The sequence below is a fragment of the Petromyzon marinus genome, chromosome 49, assembly GCF_048934315.1.
Source record: "Petromyzon marinus isolate PM22_M1 ecotype Great Lakes invasive population chromosome 49, UKy_Petmar_22M1.pri1.0, whole genome shotgun sequence".
NCBI lineage: Eukaryota > Metazoa > Chordata > Hyperoartia > Petromyzontiformes > Petromyzontidae > Petromyzon > Petromyzon marinus.
The window spans coordinates 8,089,851-8,105,718 of NC_133715.1; the positions used below are offsets into that span (position 1 = coordinate 8,089,851).

A 15,868-nucleotide genomic window follows, 5' to 3' on the forward strand; every position below is an offset into this window, starting at 1 on the left:
GAAGCTTTGAGACTCACCGAGGCTTTTCTGGGTAAACAAGCGTCAGGTGGCAGGTGAAGGTGGTATGTGTGCGCGCGCGCGCGCCCTCGTCAGCAAGTGTAAACGCACACATCCACTAACACACGCACGCGCCTGTGTTAGTGGATGTGTGCGTACGTGCGCTTACGACTCAAGGAGACAACCCAACCGTGGCGCGTGTGCGCTGGGTGCGCCCGGCTGCCCCCGGCCACCGCACGCGAGACTCTGCTCCGAATCTTGAGTCTTGGGCTCCGGATTTCGCTTCAAAGTGGCGCGCGCGCGGGCGGTGGTGGGGGGGCGGGGGGGGGGTTATCTCAAATCCACCAAGCGGTGGGCCCTCTCTGACCGCAGCAGTAGCAGCAGCGATGGAAATCTGCGGAAGTTACTTTCTTTCGCAAAACAAAATACGGTGGTGTAGTGGTTATCGCTTGTAATCCAGAGGTCGCCAGTTTGAGTCCATATTCCGGCAAGGGCAGTGAAAATATCACCGCAAGTTTCTTGTTAAATCACCGCCGTCCCCTCCCCCCGCCTCTACCCACCCAGCAGCAGTAATCCAATGGGTACATGACAGCCAATCATCGCAGGTTGCGCGTGGTAGGGTAAAGTGTGGGCACTCCCATCTCTCCCAAGACATCTGGCCGGCCGTGAAAGAGTAAAAGCCGTAGAAATCCTGCAGCAGGGACTCTCCATTTAGTGGGGGGGGGGGGGGCGGTGGGGGTCCCCTTCCGCCCGCAGTGGCGTGAGCAAAGCAATTGCAGGGCTGTGCCTTTATTTTTATTTTAACAGTTTGAAACATTCCGTGGGAGGGATTTATTATTTTTGTGCGGCGCTCGGAATGCAAGACGAGGAAAAAAAATGTCGATGACAACACTCGGCCTCGTTTCGGGCCACACCTATGCAAAAAGGGTGGACATTCAACTGCAGCGTGCGTGCACGCGCTATCGTAACGCGGGCAGGCGCCCACTGGTTCGGTTGACACACGATTCTGATGAACCTTTCTTGGGGACAACTTTGCGGTCGCGCCTGGCATTGGGTGGGGGGGGTGGGGCAGTTAAGCGAGGAGGCAAGAAAAAGGGGAAGCCAAGAGGGGGAGCATGCGCAGTTAGCCCGGCGAAGCCAGCTGCCGGAGCAGAGAAAACTTTTTTGGAAATGTCAAAACAACAGTAAAAAAAAAGAGCAAAAAAAATTTCGGCCTTGCCTCGCAAGGATTGTTTACGTGGCCTGCCCTGCAGTATCGTACAGAAGCAAAAAAACGCCTTCCGTGTCTCCACTCCACAAATAGACACGGTGTTCATTGGTCCACCGGCCTATTGGCTTTCCACACTCAACGTTGCCGAGCAGCGTTTGTCGAAGCAAGCGAAACTCTGCACCGGTTTCAACTGTGTCGGTCTCATAGGCAGTGGCAGCTTTGCTAAGCAAATGCTGCCTGGATTCACCGGGTGCTTTTGGCAAGAGCGCTCCGTGTAAAATCATGGGGACCCCATTCAACAGCAAAGAAGGAAATAAGCAATAGCGTGCGCAAATTCGTTTGCGTTGCCGTCGGGCATTGTGGGTAAGAGTTTCTGCAAGCAGAATGATCTGTGTCGCCACACACGAATACAAACATGTTTTGGTCCAAAGGTCGAAACCGGTCCAGAGTTTGCTTGCTTCAACAGATCGCTGCTTGCTCATGTTGGTCTGCAAAGCCAACAGGCCGATGGTCGAACAGATGTTCCCATTGATGCATACGTGGAGGTGCGGCACGGAGTTCCGCTTGTTTATGCACACGTGCACGCTGAACTTCTTTCGCACTGCACGTTGGCGACCCTGCTAATCGGAGGTGCGGGGGGAAGGTCACCAAACTAAACACAATCAGCAGTTCTAAAGAAATTAGTTTTCAATCTCGATTTAAAAGTGCATTCAGCTCGAGTGGCTTCCTGTGCTTGTTACCCAGAGTGCACCACAACCTGGTGCCTCTTGGCTTTGCGTCCCGAAGGGCAGACTGGTCCATCGCGTCGCCCGCGCATCGTAGGGTGTTGGTTACAATTACGGTGCTGCTGGGCGGCCGTGACGCATTGCTCGCGACGTTCGTTGCATAAGAAGCTCAACAAGCCGAGCGCGCGCGCACACACACTCGCACAAAATACAAAGATCCCCCGTGTAGCCTTAACAGACTGTAGGGGCAAGTGCTGTGAGCGAGTAGCACCTACGAAGGCCGGAACGGCACACGAGCGGGGTGGGTGGCCAGCACCACGCCCGGCCGCCTTTGTCTCCCCAGCGGCGATGTTTACTACACACCGCACCAGGTACTCATTTGAGGCTGAGTCGACCTAGGGGAGGCCCGGGACCGGTTCAGATAATCGTCACTGGGTGTTGGCCGTGAGCGGGAATGGAACCCGTGTCGCCGGGTTCATAGCGCAGCGCGCTGACCGCTACACTACCACTCCCCACTTGCACACACACACACACGCATGCACACACACGCACACACACGCGTGGCGCCAGTGGAAATGTAAATATGACGCAGCGCGGTGTGTGTGTGAAAGACACACGCAGCAGCAGGAGCTCGCTTCGCAAGGTGTCCGTAATCACCCGGGAAATATTGTGTTTCGCGCGAATAAATGCGACGGGGTTTAATTTTTATTCTTTAAATACCTCGTTTATTTCTCTCCCTGCCACCCGGACCCCTGCCCCCGGTGTTACCGGCATCGTGCCATTTGTTCTTCGTTGTCATCGTCGTCGTCGTCAACGTCGTCATCGGGCATTGTCTATCCACCGCTGGATGAGGGCCCCACTCCTGTTATCTGCACGATGGCGATTGTGATGAGATGGACCTGCCGCTACCTTGGAGATCGCTTACGGGTGACTCTTAGCCGCGGATAATAGGACTAAATTATCCGATAATAGGACTGAATTATCCGCCTCTTATGGGTAACTCCTATAGGAAGAATCTTATCAGCGGATAACAGAATCATTTTTTTCATCGAGGGTTTTTTTTTTTGGGGGGGGGTGGGTGTTAGATCACGTGAATATAAATGTGTCGTTAAACCCGCCACCACCCGACACAGACAAATAGTAAGGTGGTAGCGGGTTTAATTACACATTTCTACTTGCGCGATCTAACCCAAAAAATACCCCTTGTAGATAATAGTGATCGCGAGAGCCTCCGATAATAGTATAGGCAAAGGTGCATCCCTGCATTCACTTTCTCACGCCACTGCTGGCAGAAGGACCCCTCCACTAGACTAGAGAGAGAGAGAGAGAGGGCCCCCTTCTAGCGAGGGTGCGTTGGCCTACTCCTCCACACGTCTTGGAAGAGGCGAGAGTCTAGGATAATTCGGCGTTTTTCGCCGTGTTCAATCGTAGTTGTTTTTCTGTTCTTACACGACACGAGTCGTGCTGGGCACGCGACCCGGCATTGAGATGACGCCGTCGATAGCAGGTGGCCACGTCCATGGTTATGTTAATTCACGCACGCGGGGCTGCCCGCAAAGTGACAACGAGTGCTCGGCGGGCTGTAAATGAAGTCCATTGACTGATAGCGCTCTTTGAGAACTGGTAGCCCAAAAATAGCCTCGCCAACTGGGCATGAGGCTTTGGTAGTTTTTATTTTCGTGATCGCATAACAGACAGCGTGTTCTCGGCATTCGGGGACGTTTTGGTTAACAATGTATTTAAACTGCGTTCACGTTACTTCATTTCAGAAATGGACAAAGCGATGTCCTGCTCAATATGAGCACCGAGGCGGTGTTCATCTCCTGTTTGCAACCCTGAGCCGGTGGTGGAAATTGCACATTCCTTGGTGACTTCTCCGCAAGGTAGTGCTTATTTTATCGACCACAGGGAGATGATGGGCCGAGTTAGCCCCCAGCCAGGATTCGAACTCGCAACCTTCCGAGCGCTAACCGGCTCTTCACCACAAAACGGTGCCTATTTTATCGACCGCAGAGAGATGATGGGCTGAGTTAGCCCCCAAGCCAGGATTCGAACTCGCAACCGTCCGAGTGCGACCGTCCCGCTCTGCCGCTGAGCCACGCGGCCGGATTAACGCGGTGTGATGTTTTACCACCCTCTGCGTGCGGTGTGCACTGTACGCGTAAACGCGTGGAATTTGAATTCGATCAAAAAAAAGAGCAACCCGTCAAAGTACGAGCGCAACCAACCGGCGCTCTCGAACGACGAGGGTAAAACCACGACGGGAGCAAGTTGTGAAAAATCGTTGCCTTCCATGGGGAATGTGTGACACTTTGCCACGCTCGTTTTTTTGTCTCTGGAAGTATTTCAATAGCGAGGTGGAGCAGGCAGCTGTCAGGGCAGAAGGCGTTTTGCGTGTTTGCTGATTGTCCTTTTTTTTTGGCCCGGTTTTCGTCTCCCGAGTAGTTGTGGGGCAACTCTTTGATCGGCGAGGCCGTTTTCCAGTCGGGCATAGCCCTCAAGAGCAAACGCAGCTTTGTACTCGCTACGGGTTTTGTTCATTTTCGGTCGTCCGCACGTGAGTTCTTGAGCTCCCAGGCCCCTCGCCTCGTTTTGGACGGACGGACAGAGCTAAGGCATGCGCAAAACACCCTCGACCTGAGTTGGGAAGCTCGACAAAGCAAACGATGCAAATGGTTTACATGCGATGACGCCAATTTTTTGCAATGCCCTCTCTGAGAAGTTTTTGTTGTTGTTGAAGATCCCGGCCGGTGGCGTCATCTTCTCACGAGCAGCACCACGGCGACGTTCTGCTTTCTACTCCAATTCGTCTCGTTCGTTCGCTCGCTCCGTGGCCCCGAGAAGAGCCGTGGCTTTAACTACGGGAATGGGTGACCGCAACTTTGGTGGGGGGGGGGGTGGTGAGAATTTTGGCCGCTGCACACAATCTTTTCTCCGCCGCGTGGCGTGGGAGAGTGTCTCGGAGCGCTCCACTTACGCGTCGCACATTCGGAATGGCGGCGAGCGAACCAGCCCGCTCGTTCGCGCGATCGCTCGCCACCCTGACTTCCCGCGGTCCACGGGACGTAAGGGCGGCGAGCGATCGGGCGAGCCATCCCACCTGATCTCGCCGGCGTGGCCGCTCGCCACCGTTAATGCCCCCGCGCTCACGGGACGGCGCTCTCTCGAGGACCCCGCTTGGCGGCGTGGCCGCACCATACCAAGAATTTGGTTTGAGGTTTGAACTTTGGACCGAGAGGCCGTGTTGGCCGCTGTCACAGCCGCTGTCGCGGTGCCAACGTTGCCGCCACCACAAACCCCATCATCCCCCCACCCTTGCTCTTTGTGTTTCGTGCGTAGCGCTCGGTTAGAGCTGTTGCACAAAAGGCGAAGATTTCCCCCCACCCCCGACCACCACCTCGCCTGGTATAGACGAGGTCGTGGGTTCAATCCCGACCCTGACGCTTGCTGTATATTTGGAGTTGTCGCGTTGATTTTTCTCAGGGTCATCCGTTTTTTTCCCCTCCACTTTTAGAATCAACATCACGCGTTTAGAGCATTTGGTTGCTAGACATTTCCACGTGATAAGCCACTTCGTTGAGCTATCATTTGTGGCCAGGTCGCTTCTGGAAAAGAGTTACAGTGAAGGGAAAAAAGTATTTGATCCCCTGCAGATTTTGTACGTTTGCCCACTGACAAAGAAATGATCAGTCTATAATTTTAATGGTAGGTTTATTTGAACAGTGAGAGACAGAATAACAACAACAAAATCCAGAAAAACGCATATCGAAAATGTTATAAATTGTTTTGCATTTTAATGAGGGAAATAAGTATTTGACCCCTCTGCAAAACATTACTTAGTACTTGGTGGCAAAACCCTTGTTGGCAATCACAGAGGTCAGACGTTTCTTGTAGTTGGCCACCAGGTTTGCACACATCTCAGGAGGGATTTTGTCCCACTCCTCTTTGCAGATCTTCTCCAAGTCATTAAGGTTTCGAGGATGACGTTTGGCAACTCGAACCTTCAGCTCCCTCCACAGATTTTCTATGGGATTAAGGTCTGGAGACTGGCTAGGCCACTCCAGAACCTTAATTTGCTTCTTCTTGAGCCACTCCTTTGTTGCCTTGACCGTGTGTTTTGGGTCATTGTCATGCTGGAATACGCATCCACGACCCATTTTCAATGCCCTGGCTGAGGGAAGGAGGTTCTCACCCAAGATTTGACGATACATGGCCCCGTCCATCGTCCCTTTGATGCGGTGAAGTTGTCCTGTCCCCTTAGCAGAAAAACACCCCCAAAGCATAATGTTTCCATCTCCATGTTTGACGGTGGGGATGGTGTTCTTGGGGTCAAGGCAGCATTCCTCCTCCTCCAAACACGGCGAGTTGAGATGATGCCAAAGAGCTCCATTTTGGTCTCATCTGACCATAACCCAGTTGTCCTCTGAATCATTCAGATGTTCATTGGCAAACTTCAGACGGGCATGTATATGTGCTTTCTTGAGCAGGGGGACCTTGCAGGCGCTGCAGGATTTCAGTCCTTCACGGCATAGTGTGTTGCCAATTGTTTTCTTGGTGACTATGGTCCCAGCTGCCTTGAGATCATTGACAAGATCCTCCCGTGTAGTTCTGGGCTGATTCCTCACCGTTCTCATGATCATTGCAACTCCACGAGGTGAGATCTTGCATGGAGCCCCAGGCCGAGGGAGATTGACATTTCTTTTGTGTTTCTTCCACTTGCGAATAATCGCACCAACTGTTGTCACCTTCTCACCAAGCTGCTTGGCAATGGTCTTGTAGTCCATTCCAGCCTTGTGTAGGTCTACAATCTTGTCCCTGACATCCTTGGAGAGCTCTTTGGTCTTGGCCATGGTGGAGAGTTTGGAATCTGATTGATTGATTGATTGCTTCTGTGGACAGGTGTTTTTTATACAGGTAACAGGCTGAGATTAGGAGCACTCCCTTTAAGAGTGTGCTCCTAATCTCAGCTCGTTACCTGTATAGAAGACACCTGGGAGCCAGAAATCTTTCTGATTGAGAGGGGGTCAAATACTTATTTCCCTCATTAAAATGCAAATCAATTTATAACATTTTTGACATGCGTTTTTCTGGATTTTTTTGTTATTCTGTCTCACTGTTCAAATAAACTATTAAAATTATAGACTGATCATTTCTTTGTCAGTGGGCAAACGTACAAAATCAGCAGGGGATCAAATACTTTTTTCCCTCACTGTACATAGCTCAGTGGGCCTTACCTGGTAAAATTAAAAAAAATATTTTAGTGTAGCCGACATCGGCTGTTGGCAAGTGCTGTTAGCGATCACTTTTGAAGGCCGGCAAGCCAACCAATGGGATCGTGTGCATCGCACCACGCCTGGCCACCTTTGTCTCTGCAGTGTTGATGTTTACACACCGCACCAATCGCGTTGCCACTTGCCCCTGCTTGACACGCACATTCCGGGAATTTGCATCTGTGTGTCGGGTGGCAGATGCCATTGTGTTGAACCTCATGGCAGTCAACTGCACAGTGGTCTCGATCAACTTTGGTTGACAACCCAGTGCAACCAGGTACTCAGTCAAGGCTCAGGCTGACCCTAGGGAGGCCGAGGCCCGGTTAAAGCATCTGTCGCCGAATATTTGAACTCTGAGTGGGAACCGAATTCTTGTCCGCTGTGCTCACTCCCCACAATGTTACACCATGACCAGCAGCAACAGCAGCAGCAACGGATATCCCCCGTTTAGCCTTGATCAGACTTGGGGCAAGTGCTGTTAGCGAGTAGCACCTATGAAGGCCGGTATGACACACGAGGGGGTGGGTTGTCAGGCACCGCGCCCGGCCGCCTTTGTCTCTCTCTCGGCGGTACTCGTTTTGAAGCTGAATCGACCGGGGGGGGGGGGGGGGGGGGTTGCCCAGGACCGGTTCAGACAATCGTCACCGATGTTGGCCTTGAGCGAGAATCGAACTCTGGTCGCCCGGTTGGTGGCGCAGCGTAGCGCTCACCTCTACACTACCGCCCCTCACCACCAGCACTACCGCACGAGCAGGCTGATTGTGTTTGCCGTGTGGTTTGTACATTGCCCCCACCTCTCGCCACCCCTGTAATAAGTTAGTTATTAGTAGTTTCTGGCTGGAGTCCCAGGGTTTTAACTTCTGAGGTTGAGAACAGGAATGTGAGGGGAGGGTGGGGTGAAGTCAGGTGGGGTTCACGAGGATGACTTTTGAAGCATTGCCGTAGCGCTTCTGTTGTTGAGTGTGGATCCTCGGGAGGGGTCACGCTTCGAGAGTGGTAAATGTCGGTGTTGTACCCCCCGGAACCGGCTGCTACCCCTGTAACTAAATTCCAGAGTGCAGGGCTCTGTAACAACAAAGCCGGCAGGCTGGATAAGGTGACTTAATCTGAGACAATAAATGCGAACTGTAACGCCGCGTGAATGCGGTCGGGTGACCTTCATGGTTCATTTTTCTCCGAACGTTTTTTTTTTAGGTATGCGCAGCATTTAAAGTCATAACGCAGCGGGTGACCGGCGGTGAATTGTCGGCGCTTTGTTAACCGATCGTGGCGGAGTCGCAAACGAGCCCCCCACCCCCCACCCAAAAAAAAAACTTAAACCAGCGACGTAAATGTAGCCCCCCGCGCCAGCCGCGCTCTCTACCATCGCGCGCGTGCATTCCTGAGCGGCGTGACATTTTTTTTTGAAGCCCTCTCCCGAATCCATATTGGGTCGCGTTTCGCTCCAAACAACAACAAAAAAGTTGGTCGGCAGCGAACCCCCACCCCACCCACCCCACCCCCTGCCACTTGGGTGGCGTCGTGGCCTTACTCCTCCTCCTCGTCGTCGTCGTCGTCGCCCGTTCTCGGCCACCCAAGGCCAGTGCCGTGGCCTCGGCCCCCCACCCTCCTATTCGAGGATTCGGCCAAGGTCGTTTCAAGGCAAATTCTAATTTTGACAAATCCAACTTTCGCGACCAGGGTGTGCACGTGGTTTTTTGTTGTTGTTGCTTGCTCGCCTCACGGGGGGGCGAGGGGGACCTCCCCCAAACCCAGGGCCAGATCAAGGCACGGAGGGCTTTAGGGGCTGCAGCTCAGGGGCCTCCACCAGCTGGAGGGCCTCCAGAGATCAAGTGAAAAGTGATTTCATTTGTGGATGCTGATTTTTATTTGTTCGCCTTGTACAAATACATTTTATTCCTCTTTAACTTTTTTCCTTTTGAAAATATTACTGGTGGGGGGGGGGGCTCACAGTACCTGTAGCCCAGGGGCCTCACAGTACCTGTAGTCCAGGGGCCTCACAGTTCCTGTAGTCCAGGGGCCTCACAGTACCTGTAGCCCAGGGGCCTACACAATGTTAATCCAGCCCTGCCCCAACACCTTGCTTTCATTCCTCCAGGAGTTTGTGAGCGACGTGACCTTGGTTGCTTAAACAAATGCTGATAATATTGGTGTGGAATAGTTGCCGCAGTGGTGAGATGTTAACTAGTTCGCCTGATATACAGGAGGTCGTGGGTTCGATCCCGACGCCTGCTGTATATTTGGAGTTTTGAGTATTTGTCTGCTAGAAATTTCAACGTGATAAGCCACTTATTTGGGCTGTCATTTGTGATAGCCAGGCCTCTTTTAAGAGAGAGCTATATAGCTCAGTGGGCCTTACCTGGTAAAATAAAAAGTTTAGTGAATATAGGCTGATGAAGTAAATAATATAAATTTCTACTTTTTATTACATTCATATGTGGAGATGTATATTCATTTGTGGAGAGATGGCGGCAGCTTGGACAGGCCTTCATCCAGCAGTGGATTGACCAAAGCCAATGATGATGGTGTGGAGACAGAGAACGGAGTCGGGCTTTTACCCACAACTGCTTCGTGCATTGAATGACAAGTCCCATAGTTTATACGGAATGCTCTTAGAACATCTGACCTCGCTTCCGTGACGAGATCCAGAATGTTGAAACCAGATCTTATTTTTTCTAGCTTTCCACAAATGCTCCTGGATAATATCGGTCCGGAAAGATCAAATCGGCTGACAATCGGACTAACAAATAACCCGTGGGAAAACAGCAAGGCGTTGTGCTTATGTTGTGCTCATGCAAGGTATGACCTTGAGGAGCCCATCCGGTATTCTGCAGCGGACGAGCACCCCTTGCATCAGCCCGGGCCAGGTGCCTGTCTGAAAATGAAAAAGCGAAGTGCCGTGCATTGGCGCCGATGATCTATGGGGTCCCCTTGCTCACGGCGGCGCTGTGATACACTGCAGGGCTTCATTAACAACGCTCCCAGCCAGCGCGCTTCCACCGCTGAAACGACGCAAGGCGTCCTCGTGCCACCACCGGTGACGGGGTTTTTGTTTCGTCGTCTCGACGATTCTTCGTGGGTTTAATTTTAGGTGACCCGCGGCGCCAACGCGCTGGACTCGCTAAACGACAGGTCGCAGCTTTGATTCGATCTCCCGGCGCGCCGGTTTAAGCAAAAGTTTATTATGACCCCCACAACCCAACCCCCCCGTCCTCCCCCATGTCCCCACCCCCCACCCAAATCAGTGGTTAGCGGTTCTGTATTATACACCGCAGATAAGTCGATGGGCAGGTGGGGTAAAGTGTGGGTACTCTCACCCAGTCGTCAAGCGTCTTGTCGGGCCCGCGTGGAAGCGTCGGGCCAAATACCCCCTCTCTAGAGCTCCCTCTAGTGGAGGCCCTGAAGCCAGTGGTACCGCGAGCAGGCTGTTGCAGGGCTGCGCCTTTACTAAGAAATGCTCCGGGCCTTTAACTCTTGAAGCAGTAATGCACAGTACACCACCGATTATGTATTTTTACGGCAGATTTTTTTTCCCCCGTTTATTTATTTTTAAGTAGATTTTTGGTTGGGTAGGTTGGAGGGCATTCTTTTCCAAAGGGCTTTTTTGAGCACGGAATAAAAAGCACGCAACGTTGCAAAATAAACACGAGCAAGGTTTGTCGCCAGGGGTTGTGGCATCCAAAGGGGCGCGCGCAACAAGGCTTTCGAGTAACGCGTGACTGTGTCTGGCTTCCTGGCACGAGTTGGATCTGTGCATTTGCATGTGGGTTGAATCCCATTGAAACCGCACAGACAGCAGGGGCTGGCCGAGTGGGTGAGCGGCGGGGGCAGGAGAGTGCGGCAGTGTGGGCAGGCGAGTGGTGGCGCAGCAGTTAGCGCGCTGCGCTACGAACCCGACGAACCGAGTTCGATTCCCGCTCACGGCCAACGCCAGTGACAATTAACTGAACCGGTCCTCGTCCTCCCCTAGGTTTACTCAGCCTCAAATGAGTACCCGGTGCGGTGCGTAAACATCGCCACGAGGGATACAAAGGCGGCCGGGCGTGTTGTTGGCCACCCACTTCCCCATGTGCCGTGCCGGCCTTCGTAGGTGCTCGCTAACAGCACTTGCCCCAGCAGTCTGTTCGGGCTATACGGGGGGTCTTTGTCTTTGGGGTGATGATGGGTAAGCCTTCGGCACGATGCTCTTGAGATTCTTCGGGGGTTTTGGGGCAACTTTGTGGGGGGGGGGGCGGGGCGGGGGTGTTTCTGACATTGAATCAGCAACAACCACGAAAACAGCCTCCGTTTACCACCAAGTGGCGGTGACGTCACCGCAGCGCTTGTGCCATGCTAGGTGCACCTTGAGACCACACGTGAAGTGTCTCAGGCTGTTGTCCCCCCCCCCACCCCCCCATGACTGACGCACCATGGCCCCCCAGTGCCCATCAGCTGAGAGCAACGATCGATAAACCTGCCAGCGACAAACGGGAGGGGGGCAGTCTCGAATATTGCAAGATTGTTCAATCGGGCCCGACATGAATAATAAATGAAACATTCAATATATTATCGTTAATAAATACTGCATCAATATATAGGGGCCTCAAGGGGGCGGGCGGAGGGAGAGCATGGGGGTAGGGGAGCGATTTAAACTATAAAACTAAACTATTTTTTATTTTACCAGGTAAGAAACTGAGCTACGTAGCTCTTTTTCAGAAGCGACCTGGCCACAAGTCGTAGCTCAACTAAGCGGCTTATCACGTGGGCATTTCTAGCAACCAAATACTCTTAAACGGGTGATGTTGATTTTAAATGAGGAGGGAAGCACCGGAGGACCCGGAGAAAAATCCACCAGACCACGGGGAGAGACAGACATGAAAACTCCAAATATACCAGGCCCCCCCATCACTCCACCTCCCCGCCCTCCCCCCTGCTTGGGTCTGCCACTTGCCTGGATCAACCAGCCATGGCATTGGCTGGGATGATGAAGGAACTAGGGGTGCTAAGAATCACTTGGGGGGGGGGGGTGCACACGGTGTTATCCTCTAACATGTGACAATCGGGGCGGCAAGCACGGCCCAGCGGTAGCGCATTCATTCGTTCGCCACCTGTCTAAGAAGTTCACGGTTCGAATCCAGCGGCCGTCCCGGTTATTACCGCGGTCATTAAAGATCCCCTGACGTCAATCGCAAGAGCCAGGGGCCATTGTGTACCCCGCGTCAGGTGACCAAATTTAAAAATTACCTGTAAGGTTCTCAATTTGCAATGCACATAACAGTCATCTTGCCCCGACTGTAAAGTATTAAGCAGAACCCTCCTGAAAAGGAGTCATAAACCATCATCACGCAAACTGCGGTCATCCTCGCAGCAGCGGCTTTTGGCTAAGCCATTAAACAAAGATGGTCACCCCGTCGCGTGCTTTCAGATGCGATTTATGTGGCCGCCTGGAATGCTCTTCCTTCCGATATTAGGAAGCCACTGGAGCTTCTGCACTTTTTAATCGAGGTTGAAAGCGAATTTCTTTAGAACTGTTTTTTGTTTTTAGTTGTCCTTCCCCCCGCATCTCTGATTAGTGCGATTGGCCATGTACGCTGAGAAAGAACTTCAACGTACATTCGACTGAGTGAGGCTTTCCTGGTGAAACAAGTGTAATAATATGTGTAGGTTTTCTCCGCGAACACCAGTTTATTGTCACGCGCCACACATTGTTCATGGCATTGGCCAAACACAATGATACAGGACCCTCCTGAAGCACAGTCTTGAGACTTGGAGTGAGGCATTGCTGGATAAACAAAGGGCATTGTTGTTGTCATTATTTATTTAGGCCAGGCCAGAGCCCGTTGAGACGCGAGTCGCCAAAGCGGCACAGGGTGGCACACACACAAACAGGGTGGCACGCACACACACATGCACACACACACGCACGCACGCAGGGTGGCACGCGCGAGCACATGCACACGCACGCGCGACACGAGGTCAATAAACCGCGACGGAGAGAAAGGAGTGCAAGAAAACATCGAACAAGTTCACGGCTCTTTTATGAACCCACTGCTGGATGAGGGCCTCCCCAGGCCGTGCAGACTGTGGGACTGCAGAATATGTCCCCGAGTGTTAAGTTTCGAATCGAACTGTCAAAACTGAGAAGATGAGTTTGTGAAACTGCGCGCAAGTAGGTGGGGTGTGCGATGGCGGCCTGCGCCCCTTGTGACTGTGTGGACCTCCCTTTGTCAACCCCCAACCCTCGCACCGCGCCGCACCACCACGCTACACCGCATCACCACGCCACACCACGCCGCGCCACGCCGCACCACCACGCTACACCGCACCACACCACCCCCCCCCCCCCCCCCGCAGGTGTGGAGGACGCCTTCTCATTCACCCCGAAGGTGATGACGGTGTCCGTGCACAAGTTCTCCCCAGGTTTCTTCCCAGGTAAGAGTTAAACACCCAGTGACCTCACGGGGCACCGCATAACTCTCACCCTGGGACCAGCCTACAGCCCTGTCTAGACTTTACCCCTAACTTACCCTAAACCTGTGACCAGCCTACAGCCCTGCCTAGACTATACCCCTAACTTACCCTAAACATGTGACCAGCCTACAACCCTGTCTAGACTTTACCCCTAACTTACCCTAAACCTGTGACCAGCCTACAACCCTGCCTAGACTATACCCCTAACTTACTCTAACCCTGGGACCAGCCTACAGCCCTGCCTAGACTATACCCCTAACTTACCCTAAACATGTGACCAGCCTACAACCCTGCCTAGACTATACCCCTAACTTACCCTAAACCTGTAACCAGCCTACAGCCCGGCCTAGACTATACCGCTAACTTACCCTAAACCTGTAACCAGCCTACAACCCTGCCTAGACTATACCCCTAACTTACCCTAAGCCTGTAACCAGCCTACAACCCTGCCTAGACTATACCCTTAACTTACCCTAAACCTGTAACCAGCCTACAACCCTGCCTAGACTATACCCCTAACTTACTCTCACCCTGGGACCAGCCTACAGCCCTGCCTAGACTATACCCCTAACTTACCCTAAACCTGTAACCAGCCTACAACCCTGCCTAGACTATACCCCTAACTTACTCTAAACCTGTAACCAGCCTACAGCCCTACCTAGACTATACCCCTAATTTACCCTAAACATGTGACCAGCCTACAGCCCTACCTAGACTATACCCCTAACTTACCCTAAACATGTGACCAGCCTACAGCCCTACCTAGATTATACCGCTAACTTACCCTAAACCTGTGACCAGCCTACAGCCCTGCCTAGACTATACCCCTAACTTACCCTAAACCTGTGACCAGCCTACAGCCCTGCCTAGACTATACCCCTAACTTACCCTAAACCTGTGACCAGCCTACAGCCCTGCCTAGACTATACCCCTAATTTACCCTAAACATGTGACCAGCCTACACCCCTAACACCATCACGACCATCCTTTTACCCTAACTGTAACACTGACGAGACTATAGCCATAACACTCTGACAAACCTATATCACTTAACCTAACCCTATGATCTGTCTATAGCCCTAACCCAACCTTATGACCAAACTATAGCCCTAGATAACCCTATCACGAGACTATAACCATGACCCTATGGCCAAATCACGTAGAATGCACCTCTCTGTCCACCCACTGCTAGATGGTCTCCCCTTTTTCTGCTGATCGTGGGGGTTATTTGACCATACTTCACCAGACCGCTGAGTGTGCGGTGGTGAAGGGGAGGGGGTCTGAGGGCAGAGCCAGTTCCAATATTACTCACCACTGGTGTTAGCCGTAGCCGGCAAATCAAACTTTTGAGTCACCGGATTCATAGCGTGGTGCGCTAACCGCTGTGCCACTACTCCACTCAGCAGGGCTCTGTGCGTGTCATTTAAGAGGGCCGATTTTATATCGAGGGCCCGTTGCAGGTTCAGAGCTCACCGGGGGTTTTTTATGGTCTTCTCGCCAAGAAATCGTTTTTCTGAGCACCAAACGGAAACGAAGATCTGCGGAGACGGTGCCGGGGGCTTCCGCAGATTTCTCTTCTTTTGCCTGAGGTGCTGGGTTTTGTTCACTGGGAGGCAGCAAAGTGGTGTTAAGATAATACAATAATTCTATAATAATACTATAATATAATAATACTATAATACAATAAGATTATAATAATACTATAATACTCGTATACTATAATTATATAATACAATAAGACTAAAATACTATAATAATACTATAACAATGCAATAATACTATACTAATACTATAATACTCGAATAATACTATAATACAATAACAATACAATAATAATATAATACTATAATACAGTATAATACAATAATACTATAATACATTAATATTATATAATACAATAGTAATATAATACACCAATAATATAATTATTATACAATAATATATAATATTACAACAATAATGATGATGATTTAATAAGGTGGAGAGCACTCCCTGTTGGTGTATTATTATCATCATTAATGTTTAGTTATTCTAACATTGATGTTAACGTTGATGTTAGCCAACCGTGCTAATCGCATCTCCGATTGGCACCGTTGGCTACGTACAGTGTGAAAGAAGTTAAACATCCATACATACAACAGTGATGGAAGGACAGTGGCATTTAAAATGATGCTTTGGGGAACCTAGTGAATAAGTCAAATTTATTCACAGAACGT

At 51.4% G+C, this 15,868-nt stretch overlaps 1 protein-coding gene across 4 annotated transcripts in view; it reads left to right on the forward strand.

Moving 5' to 3' along the window:
* Window positions 1-15,868, forward strand: part of HDAC8 (histone deacetylase 8) — a 192,502-nt gene that overhangs the window by 44,903 nt on the left and 131,731 nt on the right. For all 4 annotated transcript variants that reach the window (XM_076074671.1, XM_076074672.1, XM_076074670.1 and 1 more), the window contains exon 6: window positions 13,536-13,613. In XM_076074671.1, the coding sequence (XP_075930786.1) occupies window positions 13,536-13,613 (78 nt within the window). The remainder of the gene's footprint in view (window positions 1-13,535; window positions 13,614-15,868) is intronic.